The 25,212-nt window shown below is 39.1% G+C and overlaps 1 protein-coding gene across 1 annotated transcript in view; it reads left to right on the top strand.

The window, feature by feature from the left end:
• The window catches only part of LOC124605827 (protein retinal degeneration B), a 575,027-nt gene that overhangs the window by 342,968 nt on the left and 206,847 nt on the right, over nt 1-25,212 (top strand). The window contains exons 5-9 of the mRNA XM_047137749.1: nt 6,507-6,710; nt 6,825-6,964; nt 7,055-7,172; nt 8,403-8,799; nt 16,268-16,461. Coding sequence (XP_046993705.1) covers nt 6,507-6,710; nt 6,825-6,964; nt 7,055-7,172; nt 8,403-8,799; nt 16,268-16,461 — 1,053 coding nt within the window. The remainder of the gene's footprint in view (nt 1-6,506; nt 6,711-6,824; nt 6,965-7,054; nt 7,173-8,402; nt 8,800-16,267; nt 16,462-25,212) is intronic.

A 25,212-nucleotide genomic window follows, 5' to 3' on the forward strand; every position in this document is an offset into this window, starting at 1 on the left:
GCTTCGGCAAGGTGTGAATATCAAGAAGCTAAGCGGTTATTTTCTTCTGTGCGCTGTATGAACACCTGAGTAAACAGATTTCGATTTCTGGTTTTGGATCGCTCTGAATTTTTCATTGCTATTAATTTCAAATTTGCCTTACATCTCTTTAAGTTTAATCTTCATCTTAGCAGCAGCTTTAGCGCCAGTTAATGTTGACCACAGACACTAATCAAGTCAATCAAATCATCATTAATAGGGATAGTTCTGGTTCTTCTTCTCCAAAGTAATTTGGCATGCTTTCAGTTCTAGCGCGTACCTCATTTAGCCTTTCTTCGGTGAAAATTAACTTTCAGTTTTTCTGGTGTATGGAGCCAGAGGTGTCCGCCGCCAATCCTCTCCGTTTTTGCCAACGGGCATGAACGCCCGTGGGTCGGAGCGGATGACTGGCTGGTACCGTCAGTTAGCTGACGAGGTTAGCCAACTTTAAAATACAGCGATGTGCACTGCTACCTGACCGCTCAATCTTACCAGATGTTCCCCTAGTACTCGGTTCTTTTCATTTGATTGTTGGGTGTCACGTTCACAATATCTGGATATTCTGCTGCAAAAATGAAAATACAATCTCTCCTGTAAATAGAAATTGTGCCGCTGTAATTGAGAAGATACATGATGCCAGCGTAGAGCCTGAATGAACCCTGCGCTCTAGTATTGTAGCAATTGAGCTCAGTTTGGTTAGGACGAAGCACGTGCTCGTGAAAATTCAGGAACTCAGAAAAGAAGACAATGCGTTGGAATAAACTGTAAGGCATCAGCACAAATCCAGAACAATAAATGTGATGTGAGACAGTATGGTGAATGTTTCGGTGCATCTGTTGCTCTCAGTAGTGCTTAGCGTAACATATACGGTACCAGCACGGTTTCCTTTTTAGAAATAGAAAGGTAATTTTTTTTCTTTTTTCCTTTAAATGCTGCTTCTTCAGTGTAACAAACAACGTAAAAGTAATAAATATTACAAAATTAACGAAAAATTATTTCGGATGCTAATATATTTATATCAGTACATATTCAGGTAAAAATTTAGTGGAAAAACGCTTCTTTGAATCTGGGAAACGCTAAACGTGACATCTCCACTCACAGCCTCAGTTGGTTTTTTTTTTTTTTTTTTTTTTTTTTTTTTTTAGAAAAGTCACAGTACCTCTGCTATTAAAGGATCGGGTTTCTTTATTTTACAATCTCAAATCTCTGCTTACCACAAACGTAAATCTTAATAACGAAACAAAATTGCAAAAACAGTTAAGTGGCTGACAAGCTGTATGTTAACAATGCCCCGTCCCCCATAAAAAAATATATATACACTCCTGGAAATTGAAATAAGAACACCGTGAATTCATTGTCCCAGGAAGGGGAAACTTTATTGACACATTCCTGGGGTCAGATACATCACATGATCACACTGACAGAACCACAGGCACATAGACACAGGCAACAGAGCATGCACAATGTCGGCACTAGTACAGTGTATATCCACCTTTCGCAGCAATGCAGGCTGCTATTCTCCCATGGAGACGATCGTAGAGATGCTGGATGTAGTCCTGTGGAACGGCTTGCCATGCCATTTCCACCTGGCGCCTCAGTTGGACCAGCGTTCGTGCTGGACGTGCAGACCGCGTAAGACGACGCTTCATCCAGTCCCAAACATGCTCAATGGGGGACAGATCCGGAGATCTTGCTGGCCAGGGTAGTTGACTTACACCTTCTAGAGCACGTTGGGTGGCACGGGATACATGCGGACGTGCATTGTCCTGTTGGAACAGCAAGTTCCCTTGCCGGTCTAGGAATGGTAGAACGATGGGTTCGATGACGGTTTGGATGTACCGTGCACTATTCAGTGTCCCCTCGACGATCACCAGTGGTGTACGGCCAGTGTAGGAGATCGCTCCCCACACCATGATGCTGGGTGTTGGCCCTGTGTGCCTCGGTCGTATGCAGTCCTGATTGTGGCGCTCACCTGCACGGCGCCAAACATGCATACGACCATCATTGGCACCAAGGCAGAAGCGACTCTCATCGCTGAAGACGACACGTCTCCATTCGTCCCTCCATTCACGCCTGTCGCGACACCACTGGAGGCGGGCTGCACGATGTTGGGACGTGAGCGGAAGACGGCCTAACGGTGTGAGGGACCGTAGCCCAGCTTCATGGAGACGGTTGCGAATGGTCCTCGCCGATACCCCAGGAGCAACAGTGTCCCTAATTTGCTGGGAAGTGGCGGTGCGGTCCCCTACGGCACTGCGTAGGATCCTACGGTCTTGGCGTGCATCCGTGCGTCGCTGCGGTCCGGTCCCAGGTCGACGGGCACGTGCACCTTCCGCCGACCACTGGCGACAACATCGATGTACTGTGGAGACCTCACGCCCCACGTGTTGAGCAATTCGGCGGTACGTCCACCCGGCCTCCCGCATGCCCACTATACGCCCTCGCTCAAAGTCCGTCAACTGCACATACGGTTCACGTCCACGCTGTCGCGGCATGCTACCAGTGTTAAAGACCGCGATGGAGCTCCGTATGCCACGGCAAACTGGCTGACACTGACGGCGGTGGTGCACAAATGCTGCGCAGCTAGCGCCATTCGACGGCCAACACCGCGGTTCCTGGTGTGTCCGCTGTGCCGTGCGTGTGATCATTGCTTGTACAGCCCTCTCGCAGTGTCCGTATGGTGGGTCTGACACACCGGTGTCAATGTGTTCTTTTTTCCATTTCCAGGAATGTATATGTCAGACTACGATCATTGGCATCGCCGTCTCAAGTTCTATATTAGAAAATTGTTTCGTTTAAACGCAAATTTAGTCGTAAAAACAACATTAAATTATATTTTATTGTTGCCTGTGAGACTCCCAAGAGGTAAAGTCTGTTCTCGGGAAGGATTTTCTTCATTCATGTAAACCGGCAACTTTCCTTGCAGATGTTTGAGAATTGTGTGTTTTGTGTATTTGTAGACTCCAGGTGAGTGTAATGGTTGTGTGTGTAGTGTGGTGTTACGTTTTGTGTTGCATGATGATGAGTGAAGGGAGAACGGTAATTCGAGGTGCTGGCACATAGCGTATCCCTCTCGAAGAGCACCAAAGGGACAACTGAGGAGAGGGGGAATTTCTTCTGCGACATTATTGCAAACACTAGTGATTATGAACTGTACACTACTACCTCCCCATCCAATGGAAAAATACCATCAATGTTATTGATGCTCTTGCTTCAGGAAACACAGAGGAGAGGGGAATTTCATCAGTGACATTATTGCAAACACTAGTGATCGTGAACTGTACACTACTACCTCCCCTCCCCTCCCCAGGCAAGTACTGGCAGTGAAACTTTCATTCATCACCAAGATTTGAAGTGGCTAATCTCAGAGTTGTGTGCCACCACACAGCAAGTGTTAGCTATGTAGGTGGTATTTTGGTGGTGAAATTTGCGTATGCTTGCGAAAGGGCCAGGCTCAGTTCAAAATCTCTTTAGTTGCCCAACCCACTCCCATGAGTGCCAGCAATGAAACCACTGGGGGTGGAGGTGGGGGGGGGGGGGGGGGGGAGGGGCTGGGGATTTCAACTAACAAGTTCTGTTAACCCCAGGACCTGGTACCTGGAGGAGACTGCACCCTAGTAGGCTCTTTTTCTGGAGCCGTGGCAATCAGAACACCATCACTGACAGTGTAACAGGTGATGTAGTCTGTAAACATTACTATCCATGTAACTTATCCTAATTTATCTTAGTGAGATACTGCTATGGAGGGGAAACAAAGTAATTGCAGGCTGAATTGATGCTAGATACACTGTGAGTGATGAAAGTACATGCTCCATCATTGGCTTTCCCTGCTGTGGCATGTGTAATGTGTGAAAAATAAGTAGACCTAGCTAATGACAACTACTTTGAGTATCAAAGGTCTTCACAAATCCCAGATGACCTGATGTAGTATCATCATGAAAATACTTCAGTTTGGCTAGCTGTTGTCCCTAGAATGATGAGCAACCATTTTTGTTCCATTCAGTTGTAAGTTCGTTTTATACAGTGGTCTGACTATTAATTTAAATTCTCCTTTGACAGTTTTTTTTCATTCTTGAAGACCTCTGTGAGCTTTAGTAATCTTTGACCTTCCCTTTGTTCAGCTGCATAGTTAGTGCAACAATGACTGAGAAACCATCAGTCTGTAATAGTCCTCCAATGTATTCTACAAAAGGCTGTTGATAACCTTGTGTACGTGCCCATTTTTGTTTTCCTCAAGCCTGTCTTGCTAGTTGTCCTGATAGATCCTTCAAAATTGTTAGCCAGCAAAAATGAGGACAAGTCACAACAGTGAATCATCTCCCATATAAATTAGGGTTGGAACCTACTAATTGCCCGAACATCTACTAGCCACTCTCAATCAGTTGTGTCATTCTTCTTGGACTTGAAGAGTATTTTAAGATATCATTATTTCATGTCTCTCAAGCACTACAGCTGCACTGTCCATAACCAATAGCATCAGGATATAGCCATGTCTCAGCAGTCTAGTCATAAAGAGCCAAGACTGTTGAAGATATTAGTGCTTTCTTAAGGATATGGAAAGATCTTTCCTGCTCCTTGATCAAAGAAAATATGTTGTCTCCCTGCAACAGTTCTTGTACTGATAGTATCTTGCAATTGAAATTCTTCGTGATATGCGTGAAATAGGAGAGCACCCCGAAGAGGTTACCCCCATGTCATGAATATTCCAAGAACATCGGAAATCTGTTGTGGCTCTCACTTTTTCTGGATTATGACAGAACCAGTTTTTGTCATGTAGATGTGTAAATTTTTTTTATATAATGGATGATGAAGTAGCATATTCTCAGACTGAGGCAAAGACCTCTTGTCATGACACTGCTGGATGTCTGATGTACTTCTGACTCCCCATTACTCTTTTACTTGTTTTTACCTTCACAATTCAGACTATAGAAATAGTGTCTCATAGATATGTTAGACTCATTATTAACTTCTATACATTCAAGAATGTTAGATAAGCTATCCTTTGACAATGTTGACATTTCCGCTTCACATTTAGCTTAGTAAAGTAGCATTGTTGTTACGAGCACTTTACGTAATCTCCACCACTGACAGGTATTGGGTCCTGAGTTAAGAAAAATGGGATCCACGCCAATGTTCCATTTCAGTAACTACACTGAAGAGCCAAAGAAACGGGTGCACCTTCCTAATATCATGTGGGGTCCCGGCAAGCAAGACGACATGGCATGGATGTGACTAATGTCTGAAGTAGTGCTGGAGGGAATTGACACCATGAATTCCACAGGGCTGTCCATGAATCTGAGAGACTATGAGGCAGTGAATATCTCTTCTGGACAGCATTTTGCAAGGCATCCCAGATATGCTTAATAATGTTAATGTCTGGAGTTGAGGTCAACAGAAGTGCTTAAACTCAGAAGTGTGTTCCTGAATCCACTCTGTAGCAATTCAGGACATGGGGGATGTTGCATTGTCCTGCTGGAACTGCCCAAGTCTGTTGGAATGCACAATGGGCATGAATGGATGCAGCTGATCAGACAGGATGCTTACATATGTGTCACCTGTCAGAGTTGTATGTAGACATGTCATCAGTCCCATATCACTCCAACTGCACACACCGCATACCACTACAGAGCCTCCACCAACTTGAATAGTCCCCTGCAGACATGCAGGGTCCATGGTCCATGGATTCACAAGGTTGTCTTCATACCCATACATGTCCATCTGCTTGACACAATTTGAAATGAGACTTGTCTGACCAGACAACATGTTTCCAGTTATCAAAAGTCCAATTTCGGTGTCGAAGGGCCAAGGCAAGGTGTAAAGCTTTGTGTCGTGCAGTCATCAAGGATACATGAGAGGACTTTTGGCTCCAAAAGCCCTTATCAATGATGTTTCATTGAATGGTTCACATGTTGACACTTGCTGATGGCCCAGCATTGAAATCTGCATCAATTTGTGGAAGGGTTGCCCTTCTATCAAGTTGAATGATTCTCCTTAGTCATCATTGGTGCCATTCTTGCAGGATATTTTTCAGGCTGCAGCAATGTTGGAGATTTGATGTTTTACCTGATTCCTGATATTCGCGGTACACTTGTGAAATGGTCGTATGGGAAAATTCCCACTTCATAGCTACCTTGGAGATACTGTGTCCCATCATTTGTGCACCGACTATAACACCACGTTCATACTCACTCAAATCTTGATGATCTGCCATTGTAGCAGCAGTAACCAATCTTAACAACTGTGGTAACGAATATTAACAACTGCTCCAGACACTTGTGTCTTATATAGGAATTGCTGACTGCCTGTGTACGTATCTCTGTATTTGAATATGCAAGCCCATACCAGTTTCTTTGGCACTTCAGTGTATTATCCATTTACACTTTCAGTATAACTTTGAATTTTATAATATACATTTAACACGTATGTAGAGGCTATTTCAGCCTAATTATGTACTAATTATCTTGCTGCCTTTTTATTTGGTTCTTCAGGCTGGTTCAAAAGTTTACTGCCAAAGTCTGCACTCACGGTGGAAGAAGAAGCATGGAATGCTTATCCTTATACTAAAACCCGATATACATGTCCCTTTGTTGAAAAGTTTTTTCTGGAAATAGAAACCTACTATTTTCCTGATAATGGCCACCAGGAAAATGTGTTCAAATTATCAGGAAGCGACCTGCGGAACAGGATCGTTGGTGAGTTAGCTCCAGTCTTGTGCCTCGTAAGAGATAATATATATCAGAAAATATTGTATTCTCTCGAATAACTGTATCACTTTGGAAAAGGTTTTCATGCATGAAATGTTTCAGACTTGATTGATGTTGTCAAGGATCAACTATATGGAGCCGACTATGTCCGGGATGAGGACCCAAAAATGTATGTTTCTCAAAAAACTGGCAGGGGTCCTCTCACAGAGACATGGCTCGAAGATTACTGGAATGAGTGTCGGGTAATTTATGAATTTAATCTCCAAGTTTTGTGTGGAATATATTTATGCTAATTTAGTGAAGGAAATCATAGTAAACATTTGTTTGTCTAGGGAAAGCAAATGCCTTTACCAAATGGAAAGTCCCTCATGTGTGCCTATAAACTCTGTAGGGTTGAATTCCGCTACTGGGGTATGCAGACAAAGCTGGAAAAGTTTATACATGATGTTGGTAAGTACGATTGCAGCACCCAGCAGTACTTGGAAATATTTAATGAAATATTTGCCTGTCACTAAAGTGATTTAAGCATTATGAGAGTGTGTTTAAATACAAACGTAATGCGCCCGCTCATGTACTGTGGTTCCTATTTAGTGAATAACACATGACGTTTTGAACAGAGCAGTGATATTCTTACAGAGATTATTCTTTTTTTTTTAAGTTCAAGGACAATTTGAAGAGTAATAGAGCCAATCAAACTTTATGTCATAATGCAGACATGAAGTTTCTTCTTTGAGAGATAAAAAAAGAAACAGAAGTGATAAAAATTAAATGAGTTCATGCAACAGCAGGTCATCTACACAGAAAGTTCAAGGTTAGGTGTTACATTGATCTGTGCCATCAGACCAGTGACATTAATATTACAGAGATAGTAGCAGAAATGAAATACGATGTAACTGACAACATGAAAATGGTAGAAAAATAAAAACAGAAAAACTATCAGGATGTCCAAAGTAATACAGACTTTCAGGGGCGTATATTAAGCTCATACCCATAAGAACTAAACAAAAAATTATAAACAAAACACATGAGTGATGTCTACAATGGAAATGAGAACAGACTTAGCAGGTCGCATCTTACCATGTCTCACATTGTTCACTAAGGAAATTCTGTCTTGGAAGTAACACTTTTTCTTAGTTTCGATCTGAACCTCTTCAGTCAAGATTTGCACTGGAGCTCTGACTAATTTGGCAGTGTGCTGGCATCATCAGCTGAATTCCAGTTTAACATCTGTATGTGAAAGCGTTAAGCTGTGAAGTGTTCGTCACTGTGCTGTGAGTGCTAGACAATTAAATTTCCAGCAAAACTGATTGCATTTCAGCACAACCCTCACTGTGGCACACACAGCAAATAAACCTAATCACAGATCAGATTAATGTAATGTACATGTAACTTGAATGCCCATGAAAATCAAGCATTCTGCTGAAATGCATCATGCTAATTAATTATTAATAGAAAGTGCTTGAAGCAGTAGAAATTTTTTCATGAACTAGACCCTTTGGTATTTACTTGTTAAGCTGCTTCTACTATCAGTACTGTTACATAGATATTTATTGTCTACCTTAAATGTTATGCAAATTATATTTATTAACAACAGAGTTGTAGTTAACTTTCAAAACTATTGTACAGAATATATTCTATATTCTATGTTATTAGCTTGCTATGTATGTTACATTCCTAAAGCACTGCGGAAGACCATGTTGCGAGCTCATAGACAGGCATGGGCTTGGCAGGATGAATGGCACGGCCTGACCATGGATGACATCCGGCAAATTGAGCGACAGACTCAGGAAGCCCTCAAGAGGAAAATGGGTGCAGCAGAAAATGAATCTCAAGACTCAGGGGATGAAGGTGATGGACAGTATGCAAATTCGAACGGTGGTGGAAGTGGTGTGTCTACGCCTCAGGATTCGTCTGTAGCTAAGACAATCCAAGCAACACTAGGAAGTATCGAAAAACCTGAGCAAGATATGCCTAGCCCTCCAGTTGTCAAGAAATCTGAAGCAATGCCATCCCTGAGTTCCAAAGGTTCAGATGGGGAACCAAGCTCTGACAGTTCACCCACTGACTTAAATTTAAGGTATGTTCATTTATTCTTCCCTTCTTCAGTTATTTTGAGAGAAAACTGAGGGAATACTATTTGATTGCTGCATGTGTGCAAAGGACATGATATGGCTTCTGGTTTATCTTTTTATACTTTTTAAGATAGTTGGAGAAAATTTGCAGCAGCTGGTGTCTAAATTTGATTATCAGCTATTGGTCTGCTGCTGCCCCCCCCCCCCCCCCCCCCCAATACACACACTTCTTAATTTGTGATATTAGTCACAAGGAGAGGGTAAAAATGTTGTCCAGACAAAGATTAAGAACCAAATTTCCTGCCTTTTGTGAGCAGTAATTTTAACTATTAGCTATCTGAGCACATTTCCACTCCTGACTCCAAATTTCATTTATGTTGGTTTTACAGTGAATATGAAAGTTTGACCTGGGTGTGGAGGTGTGCTTAAGATGACTGCTCACAAAAATAAGGTGGTGTGGGTTCAAATCCCAGTCTGGGGCAAATTTTCTTTAGTCATGGTATGCTTATGCCATACTGTCTTCATTGATTTCATGCCCATTTACTCCACTTGTTTTACGTCAGTGAAGTAAATGAAATTGAATTGTAACTGTATTATATTATTATGATACTGTGTGAAAAATTGCATACTAATTCTTTACAATCTGATTAGCAGATAATGTAAAAAATAAAATAAGAGTATAAATAAGGTTTACACGCAGAATTTCCTTAAGAAATGCAGCTTATAGGTAAGCTGCTCTAAAAATATAATGCAACTGGATAGATAAAAATCTCAACAAACACATAAAAGTTAAGGAACTGCACAAGCTTTCAGCGCCAGTGGCACTTCTGGTAGTAAAACTGAAGGGGAAGGAAGAACTGTGAGTCCATATGGCAAAGATGTCATCAATGTATCTAAAACAAACCAGGGGATGAAGGCTTATGGATCCCAAGAAAAACCCCTCCAAGCAACCCATGAAAACGTAGGCATAGAAGAAGATATTCTGGTTCTCATGGCCATTGCAGTCCTACAGCCTCGTTATTACAGGCAAATTTATTTATTCAGAATCAGTCACTACAGCAATACACCACCATTTTCACCTCAGCCTTCTCTGGATGTAGTTACTCCACCAGTGTAGTTCAAAAGATATGCAAATAGAACATAATTTCATAGGTTTTGCCAGAATAATGATTAAATAAAATTTTCTGTTGCCATTTAGAGGTATGGTGGGATGGTTGAACCTTAAGAATATCATTACTCAAGTCAGCAATACCAAGCAATGAAGATATCTCTCTCAAATGTGTAGTGTACTAAATCTATTTCAGCTTGCAAACTTGGCCTCTGTAGCTTTCACATACACACAGCAATAAGTTTAACAGATTTAGAAAACTAAGGTTACTACTCTCTTTTTAGGCGATTATTCTTAGTTATACGGCATCTCTGATGAGTATTAAAAGTTTAAAATTATAAATATATCTGTCATATTTTTATAGTCTTTATAACTTGTAGCAAACAGTTCATATACAAGGAATAAATTTTAGGTGTATCTCTCTTAATATGACAAACCAAAAAACATTAGCACATGTGATGAATGGTGTTACAGGCAAAGGTCGAGACCAATAAAATTTAATTACCAGCAATCAACATTTTGTAACACTCTTTCATGTAGTGAGGACTGGCTTACATTGAGATATCAAATCTGAGAAACATTTCAGGTGTCTCTGATGTATTATCTGCCACGTTTTGGTTACAGTCCACATTCTCTTCGCCAGAGAGGAAAGAGGGATAGTTGAGGAAAGGGTAGTAAAGAGGAGCACGTCACTCAGAATGCAAAGTGAAAGGTATCCACCCTCTGAAAGAAGCTAACAGTTCCAAAATCTAGCTTGGCATGAGCTATAAGATATACCAACTTCATCAGCAAACTCTCTGATAATTATTCGGTGATTTTTCGGAACCATATTCCTTACTTCTTACACATTGTAATTGATGCGCTAAGGTGTCCAGGATGGTCTTCGTCTTAAACATCTTCTCAACCCTCTTTGGACCATTTATACCACTTATAAACTCATCCTATAAAAATTTTAGAACTGCCCTAAGTACATGTTAGTATAAGGAGCAGTCAAATAAAAACTGAACAGCCAACATAATACACAGTCTGTGAGACAGATGGCACCACTGTTGTTACATTTCAATACTGTCACCTTTGTGATAGTGAAAAGGCATAGTGCCACATCACAGGTTCATGCATGTGGGTTGTTTGCAGACCCATTTAGTGTTCTTATCCAGCTATTCACAAGGAGGCAAGCAAAGGAGAGGTTTGATTTTTTTTTTTTTCTGTTCACCTAGGGTGCTGGAGTACATGAAATACATTTTCACATGTCTGCTGTGTACGGTGAACATTGAATGTCCCTGCTGTGTGTCCTAGTGGCAGAGATGATTTGGGGAAAGGCACACATCACTGCAAGACGATCCACACCCAGGATAAACCCATCGAGCTCTTATCCATGATGTGGTTGGGTGGACTGATGGTCTTATCTGGGGAGGCTGATGAATCACGGAGGATGAAATTCGTGTTCAGGTTGACATTATCCATGGCTCCATCGAAGCCATCATCAAAGACCACTTGATTTACAACAAAATTTGCGTGAAGTGGGTGCCATATCACCTGACAAAGGATGGACAGAATGATGTCAAGTCTGAGTCATTTGCTTCTGTACCTCAAGGAAGGTTATGTGTTTCTGTCCATATCACGACAAGGGACAAAACATGGCGCCACCAGTTTGAGCATGAGGGCTTGACAACCTTAAGAGAGACATGAATGGACATTGATTTCAGATAGACGAGGAAGTGCAAAGTTGGTGTGACTGTGGATTCATCAGTGACCAATCGCATCCCATGAAACAGGAACTGTTCATCTCATCTCCCAGTGGGATAAATGTCTTAACATGTACGTTGATTGCTTCTGAATGAACCATTCCATGGTCCCATTGTGACAGGCGTTCGGTTTTCATTTGATGCCCCTCATACGTATGTTGTCTAGGTATTGCAAATAGTGCAAACACAGTCAATAATTTGAAGACCTTATCGAAGGATAAGTTAAATTATTTATCCAATACACTACTAGCACAAAATTTAATAGATTATCCCAACCACAAGATCGCCAGAACACCAATTTCGTTATAGATTATGACGACACATTTTCCGTGAACTCTCCGTGTCCCATTTATATCATTGACTGCAAATGTGTGGATTAAGCCCAATGATAAATGAAATACACTTGAGTCAGAGCATGCTGGCAGGTAGTTTCATACAAATTTGTACTGCGTTGGTCTGATGTGAGTCTTGTTCACTTATCAGTCCTAGTCATGTAACGTTACTGTCAAAATCGTTTTTTACACGTTATTCCGTGTATAGAAGTAGGTATTAGCAATAAATATAATATTGATGTATTGGTTTTCTTTTGTGTGTGCTTATTTTTGCCTCCCAACATTTTTGAGCCTAAATAAGTGCATTTCAGTTGACATATAAAAGAAAATGAATTCAAAATGTGCATTAGGACAGCTGTGTGAGAAGCAAAACCAAGATTTTACATGCTGATTTCTCAAAAATCGTAAAAAGGTTTGGTGCTATATAAAATCAGTTAATGAAACAAAATCGTTTGTCCAAATGTTCATCAGCCTTGGTTATATCAAAGTGGAAGAGGAGAAAAATCAAGACCAAAATACAAAAGTCTACCTTTTGAAACTGTTTCACCAGAAGTAAGTGAATACAGAACTGGAAAAACAAGCTGAAATTGTTTGATAGAGGAATGTTTACAGGACCTGATGGTGTGACCATGAGATTATGTTTGGAGTATGCTGACCAATTTTCTAGCATCAGTTTAACATAGCTCCCTGCCAAGTGAATAGAAAAATGTACAGGTCATTATCTACAAAAAGAATACTTAAAAAAGACACACACAAAACTGTACATGCATACGACAGACGTTGATTTCTTATGGAATTATGTAATATATTGTGCTCACATAAGATAACTTTTCAGTAGACTGAACCAGTCCTGTGTACAAATTGACACGGTTAGTTCAGCCACCAGTTGTTTGAAACTCAGCTTGACCTGACATTCATGAGATACTGAGGACAGTAGATAGCAGAGCTCATGTTGATGCTGTGTGTCTTTATTTCTAGAAAGCCTTTGATACAGTTCCACGTTGTCACCTTGTAAGAAAAACATATGGATGCAGAACTTATATGAGCAGATATTAATTTGAATTGGACTTCCTAGCACACAAGTTAATCTTAATGGAGAAGTATCATAAGATGTCTGGTGTACCTTAAGGTACTACGATAGGAGCACTACTGTTGACATTACATAAAAGGTGTCTCACAATTCATGTTACACACTTCTAGAGATTGTGGAGGGGACTTAATAAATCTAGTTTTACATAGGAACCCATGTCTGTAAATCCAGTGATGCAACAGTGTGTCAAAGAAATAGGTCTGGCACCTTTACATGTATGTATATACAGTGTGATTCTGTTATGCTGGAGAAGGTTAGGGTCCCTGTACTGGAAACGAATGAGTCAGTACTGGAAATGGATGAGTCAAAAGTTATAAGCAAAAACCGTTCTGATACCTCTGACAATGGACTAAAAGTTGCCTATCCTACAATCTTAGCAACAACAGTACCAGTATATGTATTCCAGTGTGAGAGATATGAGAAGAGTTACGGTTTATAGCTTCTGACTTGTGTGTTTCTGGAATGGGAAAACCTTACCTCAAACTGATACATTTATCCTCGCCATCATCCTAGAAAGTCTGTATCATCATCATGGAATTGCCCTTTATCCTTTATATACATATATTTACAGGTGCCGGCACCTCTATAGTGTCATTGGATGATGTTTCTGGACATGGGTTCCTGTGTAAAACTTGATGTGTTAGGTCCCCTCTACAGCTTCTAGGAGTGTGTAATGTGAATTGTGAAACAGTGACCTATCTTATAACATCTGTAACCATATGATGCTGTTGACAGATGATGCAGTTGTCAACAGAGAGGTGACATTGTCAGAACTTGTTATGAAATGCAGAGAGACTTTGAGATGATCAGTGCTTTGTCGAAAGATTGGTAACTGACTATAAATGTAAATAAATTTAATGTAACACGTGTAAATAAATGAGAAGATCTGATACTGTTTGACTATGTGATTGACAGTCAGTCATTTGAATCAGTTACAGTGGCCAAGTATCTAGCATCTTCTGTCTGAAGTGATTTAAGACAGAAGGGAGCACAAAACTTTATCTGTGGAGAATGCAGATGCCACACTAAGATTTGCTGGAAGATTCCTGAGGAAGTGTAGTGCACATGGAAACGTGTTAACTTGCAAAACTCTTGTTCTACCAGTTCTTGAGTACTGTTGATTAGCCTGGGACTCTTTCCAGGTTTTATTGATGAAAGAGATAGTAAAGATTCAAAGTATAGAGGTGCGATTCAGCTCAGACTTGTTTAGCTGTTAAAAGGTTTCAGATAAATGTTCATAATAATGCTCTGGTAAATGTTGCAAGTGAGGCAGTATAGATAGCAGAGAGCCATTTTCATAAAATTCTGGGAGCCCACATCCCAAACTGAGTCAAAAAACATACTACATCTTACATCATACATCTCACTTAGTGACCACAACACTAAAAAGAAATTCGGGCCTGGAATATGAAAAGAAAAGAGGTGGAGGGGGGGGGGGGGGGGGGGGAGATGAGACTTGCTACATGTACTAGTGGAAAGTGAAAGGTTCATAAACTGACAGTGAAAGACAGCTGAAAAATGTGCTTATCTTGCAACTTAGACCTGTTTTAAGTAATTGCATATTGTCTAACATTTTTCCAGCTAATTGTTTCTACTAGTGAAGTGTGATAATGGGAAGTATGCAGATATACTGATCATAACCTCTTCACTGGGCTGAAACACAATAAAATGTTCTAATGTGCCAAATCAACTTCATAAGGAAAACACTCCAATATTTTATGCTTTGTATACATGTTACCATAGTCTGATCACATTTTGTCGATATGATGAAAACTGATTTGCCCCCTTTTTCTGTGCAGGCTTCTTCTCAATGCTTTTTTTGATCCAATTTGTCTAAATGACTTCTGGAGTATTTTCTGTTATTGCTGTACTCTGCATGTGAATCAGTGAGAAGAAATCCTTTTTCACCCAAGAAACTATGGCCATAATATTTCTGGTATATGAAATCAACTACGCCCTTTTTTTTATGCGGGACAGCTAGCTTACAACCACAACTGTATTTATGGTTTTATTTCTGGCTTTAAGAGATAGGCCTACACAATGTGCACATTAAGAAATTGGCTCATAGATTCAGTTGCATAGTTTGGTGGTTCTAACATCATTAAAAACATTATTTTCTCTTCGACTTTTTGACAGCACTGCACAAATTTGACAACAATTTTAAAGAAAGCTTTACCATAGATTGTTGTTCACACAAAATGTGCCACACTGTTTCTTTTGATATGCCCTGGGTGTTATTTGTTTCAAGTGCCATCATAATAGGAATAAAATGTAGTTCATATTGACACCACATGTAGGCCAAGCAAAGAAATTCCCACCAAGCTGTGATTCAGCTTTGTGGGAGGATCATTTCACTAGACTTCGTAGCACTGCTATATTACTGCCTTGTCTTCAGAAACTGTGTTGCAGCTCAGTTTCATTCCATAGTTTGGAGAAAGTTCTGCTCCCTTTTCCTGACCAGCTCACAGTCCCTTTGCAGGACAAGATTGGTTTACGCAGTAGTTACCAGTCACACGTTCAAGAAAACATTGGTTTGTGTCCATAGGACACAGCCAAAAATCAAATTTCCTGTGAAGTACTTCCCTGAGCATGAAAATGGTAATTGAGTCTAGAAAGCACAAAGCAGTAATTTAGTTAGATAACTTCATAAGTTAGGTCATATAAGAAGATATTTTTCTTGTTAATAAAAGAGATTTTAGATAGTTGATATACTCATAATTAAACATTGTTTATCAAGAGAAATGTTGTTTATGTTAAAACTTCATGCTGCTCACCTATTCTTTACAGTTTCTGATTTCTTCCTATTCCCATATTTAAAAGCAAATTTTTACTGACAAAATATTATCCTTTCTGATGGAAAATAAAATGTGGTAGCTGAGAGCACTTTCAAATTAAAGAATTTTTTTGAACAGTTGAATGTTGTGTAAAGTGTTAACTGCAGGAGGGAAATACATCAAATCATGGAAGTGTGAGAAGTATTTGGTTTCTGACAGATTTTAGGATCTTTGTAACTCACAAACATAATTAGTCTCTGTTCCATAACAAGCTTGGACATCTGATCATGAGGTTTGTAAGTAGTTCCATGAAGAACTTAATTGGCTGTTTTAAATACAAAAATCATAGTGTCTGTGACGCTGTAGAAGACACCTCAATTGAGTGTAAAAGACTTGTCTTTTAAAAGTGATTTTGATGTTGTAGGATTGAAGATTCTTCACCAAGGGATGCTGAGGGAAGACATACACTCTGGTCTCGTAGCAACTCAAAAGCTGCGTTGCACTCTCCAGGTTCTGCCTCCAGCAAAAGCTTCAACTTGCAGGTGGCTAATTGGCGTATGGAGAGCATTGTCCGGGACTCTGACTCCGGCAGTGAGGAGGAATTTTTTGACTGCCAAGGTATGTATTTCACTGCTTATACGTTGTTGTGGATGTGCCAGTCTTGTGAGGCTTTTATTTATTTGTATTTTAATGACATTGACTGAGCTCATGCAATGTATGTTTTGACTGATGTGCTTTTTGTAGGTAACAGTTAGATCTGCATTTTTCTACACACAGAAGAAATTGTTAGAAAGTGTGTGTGTGTGTGTGTGTGTGTGTGTGTGTGTGTGTGTGTGTGTGTGTGTGTGTATTTTGATAATATGTCGGTACTCATTAAACTCCAAAAATCATAATGTGGCTGGTACAGTGTCTGCTGTGGGATTGGCATTAAGACGTTCCTTAGTCTGTAAAGGGAAATAAAAAGGAAAAGAAAGAAATTAAGTGCATTGTTTGGAAAAGTAAAACAATGGTTCTTACAGTAATAGAGCTGTCAAAATTTGTATGCTACACAGTTTCCTTGTCCTGCAGCACCAAGTCTCTCTATACATTTTTTTTTTCTTTTCTTCTATAAAAATTCTTGATAACTGTCATATTTTACCATAAACATGGGCCATATTGTGATTTCAGGAGGGCATACTGTCACTTGGGAGCTTTGATGTTCAGTTTGTTATTTATTTCAGATTTATGTTACTTTTTTTAACTATGTGTCAATGAGTGTAGCTTTGTGAAACCTGATGATGTTTAGTCCATTGTGAAGTTCAGTTGTCTGCAAGAGAGAAAGCATTTGTCAATTCTTTTATGTAGTCAGTTTCCATTATGCATTTTGTTTTGCATATGATCTTTAGGTGTGTTGTATATTATTTTCCTGTTTGTGTGAAGATTACACTATTTATTTAATCTTGACCCTCTTATTTGTTGCTACATGACATTATCTCATAACAGCTTTGCATAAGGAGCCACAAGCCATAATGTAACATTATAGTAATTGGTTATTTGTAGTACAAGTTAACATGCAGTAAAATTAATCTATTTTAAGAATTGATTCTCCTAATCTCTAGGCATGCAATGTATTTTACATTTGGCAAGTAGGTAGAGTGTTCACATGTGGTCCCATTCAGTACTCCACATAAATCTGTCTCGGAAACAATAGCTAGATGTTAGCTTTGAAGTAAAACTGTGTGCGATACCTTTCTTCTCTGTATCTATTGATCCCTACACATGGAATTTACAAAGCCTTTAATGGTGCTTCATTCTGGGCTTCATAAATTTTCTTCTTTTTTTCACTTTGTGTGCCCTTCTGCCTTGTCCAAACGTCCTCATTAATTTACCACTAAATTGTGTAACAGACTCCTGTAAAATTTCTCTCCATTTCCATTGCTTTCAAACTTAATATTTATGCTAATGTGAATTTCAGAAACTCTTGCAATAATTACAAGTTAATATTTGATTTTTGCTGGGTTTTTGCTCCCAGTAACAAGTAACATATGCCACACCATCACTGGTGCTCTGCACTTCAAATGAGATCAGCCTCTGTATTTGTGGGATCAGTTACTAGACCATACAGTGTTCGGTACTGGACAGAGGGTATACTCTCACAACTGTGCCGGATAAAACCTTTCCATTGTGCCGAATGAATATGGAAATCTGTTGTTCCATAAAGTGCACCATTATTCTGGTGATAATATTATTTCCATTTCCTTAAAATTTTGGGTTAATGTAAAATTTTTACACTGCCTTACTGGATGCAGTAACTTCACATTACAGCCTCTGTTAAATGCATGTGTACATTCCTGAAATGGATACTTGTTTGCATTTTGTCTGAAGGCCATTCTCCTGTAGCCATGTTAACAGCATTTTCAACAATAGTTTCCTAAAAATGGTTCTTTTAAAATAGGTGCTATGTTTGCATGCAAATAAACCAAGTAATGGGAAAGAAAGTACTGCCTCTTTACTACCATTGAGTTTTGGTACCAGGAATAATTGAGCCACTGAGCATGCTGTAATTCTCTATAACGTCATTTGGCAAAATAATATTATGCAGTGATTTATTGGAGTAGTGAACTGTGTAGCCTTAAAACATCTCCCTGACTCTGCTGAATAAAAGTGGTATTGGTGACTGGTCTAATGCACATTATGGTAGCCACAAGGAAGATGACACCAAACTATGAAAGCTTCGGCATACATGAAATATTGATTTATGAATGTGTGTCCAGTTATTCTCAGTCACTTGGAATGAATCAGAGGCAAGTGAAATCAAATTTTAAATTATTTTCTGGACAATATATGAATCATAAATGGCATCAGTAAATCTCACTCTTAAGTTCTAGTAGTGATAAGAGGTCTGGTCTATTGTCATACGTAAAAAGAAATCAGTTCTAAACTTTCTTGAAATTTTCAACAATTTAAGACTGTTGGAAGTGATGCAGGGGAATCCATAATTGCTCTTAGAAATTATTTGGTCACTGGTAGAGTTCCAGCAGGATATGGTGGTCAATGCACAGTGACCAGGTTTCATCCAGGGTGCTGGATTTGTCCAGAAGAGGAGGGTGACAGTGGTTGCCATCTTTTGGCTGGTTGACGATAATGGAATCGAGGCACATGGCCTGCAATCTTCCTCAAATGACTTTACAGAAACTATTCAATTAAAAAAAATATTTCTGCTTTACTTATAGCTTTATACATCAGGTTGATGAAGATGTGCCCTTCATTTCATTAATGGTCACAGTTATTGTGATATTTACATGGAAGTAAGACAGTGTGCGAAATTTAAAAAAGTTTGTGATGAAAAGTAGTGGTCTCTGTGGTTTTGCATTTGGTGCATATTACTTAATATTTTGCTATGTGTGAAATTTAGCAAACACACTGAATTTTTATTAGGCTTGGGTGGAGGTCTCTGTCTGTCACCAATCTTGAGAAAATTGATCTGACATAACATACTCATTTGGAATGGCACTGAGCCAGAGTGGAATATCCACAGCATTCCTCATATTTCATAAATGGTTTGATATATCAAAATGAGATTTTCGCAGATGACAGCATGCAAAGGGGAGAGGATTTTTCCATATCCTTATTATGCAAAACTTCATTATCTGTCATGTTATTCTACTAACTACACACTTTTTTGATGAATTGGAACAACATAAGTGAAGACATTACACATTTATTTTGTGCTGAGGATGTAATTTTTCATAAGATCCTGACCTTACTTTTCCTCAGTTTCTCACTTAATAAACTGTTGTTTCAGAATCCTCTTGCAATTGCGTCTGCACAATGTGTTAGTGAGGTAAGACTGTGTAAACTCTGCTGTATTTTGGCAAAAGAAGCAAATTGTAACATGGCAACCAGAGAAATGTGTAGGTTTTATTCAAAATTCGCCATTCATGATGCTTCTCTGAAAGTTATGAGTTGTTAACAAGCCAGACGAAAATAAATCTCTGCATTTGTGGTGAAATTCTGTGTAGTTACTAACCAAAGCAGAGGTGACAGTAGATCTTTTTGAATGGCTACCATGCAAGTGTGGGCATGGAAGGGCATCACTTAATATCTTCAAAAAATGTGAGCATAGGCTTCAGTTTTAGAATGACACTTCCCCTCCAGCACTTGGTATTTACAGTACGGCACCTGCCCGTAACCACCACCACTATCGCTCTCCGCAGGCATGCCGTGCCATGCCATCTGCACGTTCACTGGCCATGGTATTCTGCACGGATTCCAGCCACAGAGTAGAAACTTGTGTGTTTATGAAGCAGTTTCTTTTAAATTGACATATTCCATTAATCCTATTCCTGTTATTGCTTCATTGAAACTGCCATCTGCTCTTCACCGAGTACATTATCCCATTTGATATACTCGTTTCTTTTTATCTTCTTTTTACCTGCAATATAGTGTAGGTATCTACGTATTAGGAAAAAAAAAATGGGAATTTTTCAGATGATGTTTAATATTAAAATTTAAAAGGAGTAAAATGATTGCTTATCAAAATTTCACTAGAAACAATTGTAGAGCCACAGAAGTTTTCCATCTGCTTAAAATCAGTGGTAGAAGGCATGAGTGTGCAGCATACAGCCTGTAATCATCAGATTAATTACATTTTCTTTGTTAATTTGAAAGCTTTCCATATAAATTTGTAGGTGAGGATGTATTGCGCAATTGATAGTTTTCATATTGGGCCATATGAAAAAAGATTTTCTCCCCGTGTATCGAATGTTCCAACAACATATGGAAATGCAGCCGGGTGATATTTTCATCAACTGCTGATATTTCAACAGGTGAGCACACAGTCATTTTCATGGCATCACCTGGCTGCATTCATGTATTAAGTGGTGATAGTGTGGTACTCTTGGCTCTTTTCAGTATGAGTAGAATGTTTACTGACACTATTTATTCTATTTGTTATATTAACACATCCATTCACATGACAGCCTAAAGTCGCTGTCACGTGGAGCAAGCTTTGTCATAAGTTTGCATAGTGGCATGTATGGCTGCTGGCCAGTAGGTACTGGGGACAGCTAGTCCACACGCACAAAAACAGTTTAGCAGAAAGTTGGTAGCAAAGTGTTTCAAGTACAGATATTTGTTGTAATAATTAGGGATTTTCTTAGACTATATGCATAAGTCTTCCAATATGCAAAAATTAAAGTGGTAATATTTTCTTTTGCTTCCCTATGGAGCCACTTGTCATATTTAAGACACTGTAGTTCCACCTGAGTGTCTTTCTGTCATAGCCATGCATGTGGATTGTGATGCCCTGTGTTGATAAGGCTCTTGATTATCCAGTGCAGATAGGAAATTATAAGGAAAATAGTGCAAGAACTATCATCTGAATACATGTGAAACACTCTGCCAACAAACAGTCTAGCAGTGTGTGCTGACAACTTGGAAACTGCTGTATGGACTGTCAAGTAAACTTACAGCAAATCTTACTCTGTGTGGGGCAGGCTTGATAATACATCTGACTTGTACCCTCATGACTATGAGGTTCCCTACAGCTGGTCAACACTTGAACTTTCTCAGAGCTTCCCACATGCTTCAGGTAGTGTGTTGATGAGCTTCATGCTTCCTCATAGTATGACTTGACACCTTAGCAATGGATATGTCAGCATATTCTTGCAATGTAATACACTCCACTTTGAGTGCTTTTTTGGATTCTAAAACAGCTGCATGATTATGGTGTGCAGTTTGGCCTGTTGGGTGTCCGCATTGGAAGGTTTCTGTCAGCGACTGCTCTGTATGCCAGATGAGCACAGATAGGAAAGGCACCTAAGATAGGTAATTGTCAACTTCCCACTGAGCACTGCCACTGAGGAAAGGAGAGTAAAATTAGAGGTTAGTAGCAGAGAATGGCATTAAAGCAGTACTTAAATTGCTCATACATTTGATCTGCATCTACAGAACTGAAGTGAGAATAATAAAATTTGATGGTCAGAGAAGAAACTTTCATGCTAAGAAATGTGTAACACTAGTGTTCAACTTGCATGTCAAGAAAGTAATAAATAAAATGAAAGAAAATTTCAGCACAGAAATAAAAGTTCAAACAGGAAAAATATTGTGGTCATGGTTTGCAGATGACACAGCACTTCTGACCAGATGTAATGAAGACTTAAGACTTCTCAAAAGAAAGCAGCAGCATGCCTAGTATGAAAGAAGAAAAATGAAGTTGATAAAGAGAAGTAAAAAGATGAATAGTGATTTGCTTAATATAAAAGCTGAAAACGCAGTCATGGAAGAAGGTATGTGTCTGGGGCACAGTACTGTGTGAAAGTGGAATGTAGACCAACAAGATTGCAGAGAAGAAACTTTAAACAGTTGAAATGTGGGGGACTATTAAAGAATATTAAAAATTAAGCATAAAGTACAAAATGAAAATGGACTAAAAGAAGTAGGTGAAGAAAGAAGCTTCTGGAAGACCCTTACCAGAACAACTCTTCTTTTATAATCGTGTTCCTATGTTTAACTTAATGTGGAAGATTTTAAAAGGTCCCCTCGTGTTACTTAAGTGTAATGAAAAATTTAAGATTTGCAGTTGATGAAAAATAAAAATCTTTGAACTGTATCCCATAAAATGAAATTTCATTGACAGTTCAATGAAAACATATCAGATGCTGATATTTTCTGGCATAAAATGAGAATTTCTGTGGCCATCACCAAATTAATATTTGTGTAGCAGGCAATCAAAAAGTTTCTTTTCAGAAGGCATTACAGTCCAGAATTGTTGTGCCAATCAGGCAAAACCACTGTGAGCATTAAGACAATTGTCCTTCTGACACACCAGTTTGAAGAAACCTATTTGGTAAAACAATGTGCCCTGTCATGTGAGAAGACCATAACTGCCTGGTGCACATCCTCTTCCAACAGAAATCATTGACCCTTCAAGGGCCTTTTTAAGTGACAAAAGGTGTGATAATTGAAGGGTGAGAGATCAGGACTATAGGATGGGTGCTACAGTGTCTCCCACGTGAGTTAGCTTAACTTCTGCACTGCTGCATTTACAATATAGGGACATGCGTTATCAAGAAGCAGCAGCACCTCAATAATGGTTTTCGACAGGCATGCTACCCCACACACATTCTTCATTGTCCAGTGGATGTCTCTCTCTGTTTGTCCATAAGCAGCCAAAAAAAAAAGAAAAACAGCTCATTGGTCCCTTATGAACACATTTTGTAATGAGGTCACCATAGTTCATGTTTCTGCATTTACTACACACATATTGGAAAGACACAAATGCCTCACTAATCCCTTACCTACGTGTCGATGTCTATATACCTGCATCAGAGTTGTAATATGTTGCATACATTCTGCAGCAATGCCCTCAAACAGAAACTTTCTGATTGTCGCTTACAGTTATTGTCAAAGGTGCGCGCTAATGTTTCACCTAGATTTACAGGAGCATCACCTGATGACTGTTTTACAGAAATAAATATATTTATACTAGCCCAAACCTAAGTAAGTGGAGTGTAAAAAGGAATCTTTGATTCACCCAGGTATCAATCAGTGACTCCAGAGCACAATTGTAATTAAATGCTAAAGTAAATAACAGTAACTGCTTATAGACTTCTTTTCCTTCATAAGTTATATTGTTAATGTGTTCTGTTACTTTCTCGTGTTTGATGGTAATTATCTTCTCTATCATGGAAATTAAATATTAACTGATTCCGGGGATGTTATCCCTCCCACTTTCTTCAGTTAACTTCGCATCCATCCTTGCACTTTCTCTCCACCTCTCCCTCTCCCTCTCTACTATGTGCTGTGCATGAAATGAGGATATATACACACACTATTCCTTGTTTTTCTCGCCCTAACGTTTGATGTAAAGACAACCTTCACAGTTGGTTGGTAAGCTTAAAATAATATGTATTTTCCTTTGTATTAGCTGTAAATGTAGATCAGACATTTGAAGAAAATACTCATTTCTCATTTTACGAATAGTGTTATGAAATGTATTATGTCATGGTATGTCTTTGTTTCGTATAAGTAGAGAATGTAAATTTTATTTTGTTATGGATCTAGATTTAAATCTCTGTTGAGAGTGGAAGTTTTGTCTCAGTCTGTGTAGAAGTGTGATATGATCCAAATTATTAAAAAAATGTTGTAAGAACTTGATGATTGTGTCAACACTGTCAGTGGTTGAAGATTCTAGTGATGCTATCTGGAAAACAAAGGTAGAGATGTGATAGAATTATACTTATGATTTAATAGTGAATTATTTCATGTCGAAGGTGCTGTTCTAATAGTTCATTGGATGGCTATAGAAAGTGAACAAATAACAGAACAAAATAATTTGTGTATTATTGAAATTTTAGGTGAATTGTAGGTTTTGTTTCCATTTTGTCAGAGATAAAATTCTTGAAGATTATTACAGGTGAATTTCAATTTTATGTTTTTTGTGATTCTTTGCCATAAATTCGTAGCACCTGTGAAAAACCAATAAGATCGGTGCTAAAAATTCCCCAATTTCTCATTTCTTCCTAGTAAGGCTTACCTCGATTCTATGTTTTTACTCAACATCTTTCTTGACTTTGTTCCATTCTCTTCCTATTGACATTTGATGTGACTGAATGAGTGCCAGAGAAGACAGATGGTTCCCACTATGGGTGGTGACGGAACTAAAGAAATACTTCAGGCCATTGCAGAGAGGGAAGACGTGAGAGAGAATTTGCTGACATAATCCACAGTCGGTATTGACACCCAAACCCAACTTGTAAAGTTTAGTTTCAGTGTGCAGTTGCGCAGCAATGGAAAAACAGGACAGTCAATGTGAAGTGTTCCAGACCAAGCCAATATGTGATGAAGGGGCCCAGCCGCCACTTTTTCTTGTGCCACTTATAACTCGGTCTTGTCTTTTTGCATGTATTTCCGATGTACTGTATTCAGCAACAATATCAATTGTAAACCTTTTAAAATGAAACACTGTGTCTTGAAGAATATGCTCAGTCAGAATCGAGGAAATGTCGGACATTTTTGACTAGTCAGTTCTTATTGGCTGGCAGCTAGTTACTCGCACAATGACCAGCGCAGCCACTACACCACAGTAACACACATAAAATGAGTGGCTAAAGTCTAGATCGGTGGCAGTGGCAGTGGCAGTGCTTATCTATTGCTCATAGGTTGGTAGCACATCAGTTTTTTGTAGCCAGTGAGAGAATTCTTTGATGTAAACAAAGAGAAGTGAAGCAATGTATTTGTAGCATTGAAATTGAAACCGTTGTCTTGTTTGCTATTTCTCAGTGTATTAGTGAGTTTCAAGAGAAATATTTTGTGATTATGGCAGCGAGTGCTATAAAGTGGACTGATGTTGATGCATGTCTTGTCGATTAGTTACAGGGACACGAA

Source organism: Schistocerca americana, chromosome 1 (assembly GCF_021461395.2).
Source record: "Schistocerca americana isolate TAMUIC-IGC-003095 chromosome 1, iqSchAmer2.1, whole genome shotgun sequence".
Lineage (NCBI taxonomy): Eukaryota > Metazoa > Arthropoda > Insecta > Orthoptera > Acrididae > Schistocerca > Schistocerca americana.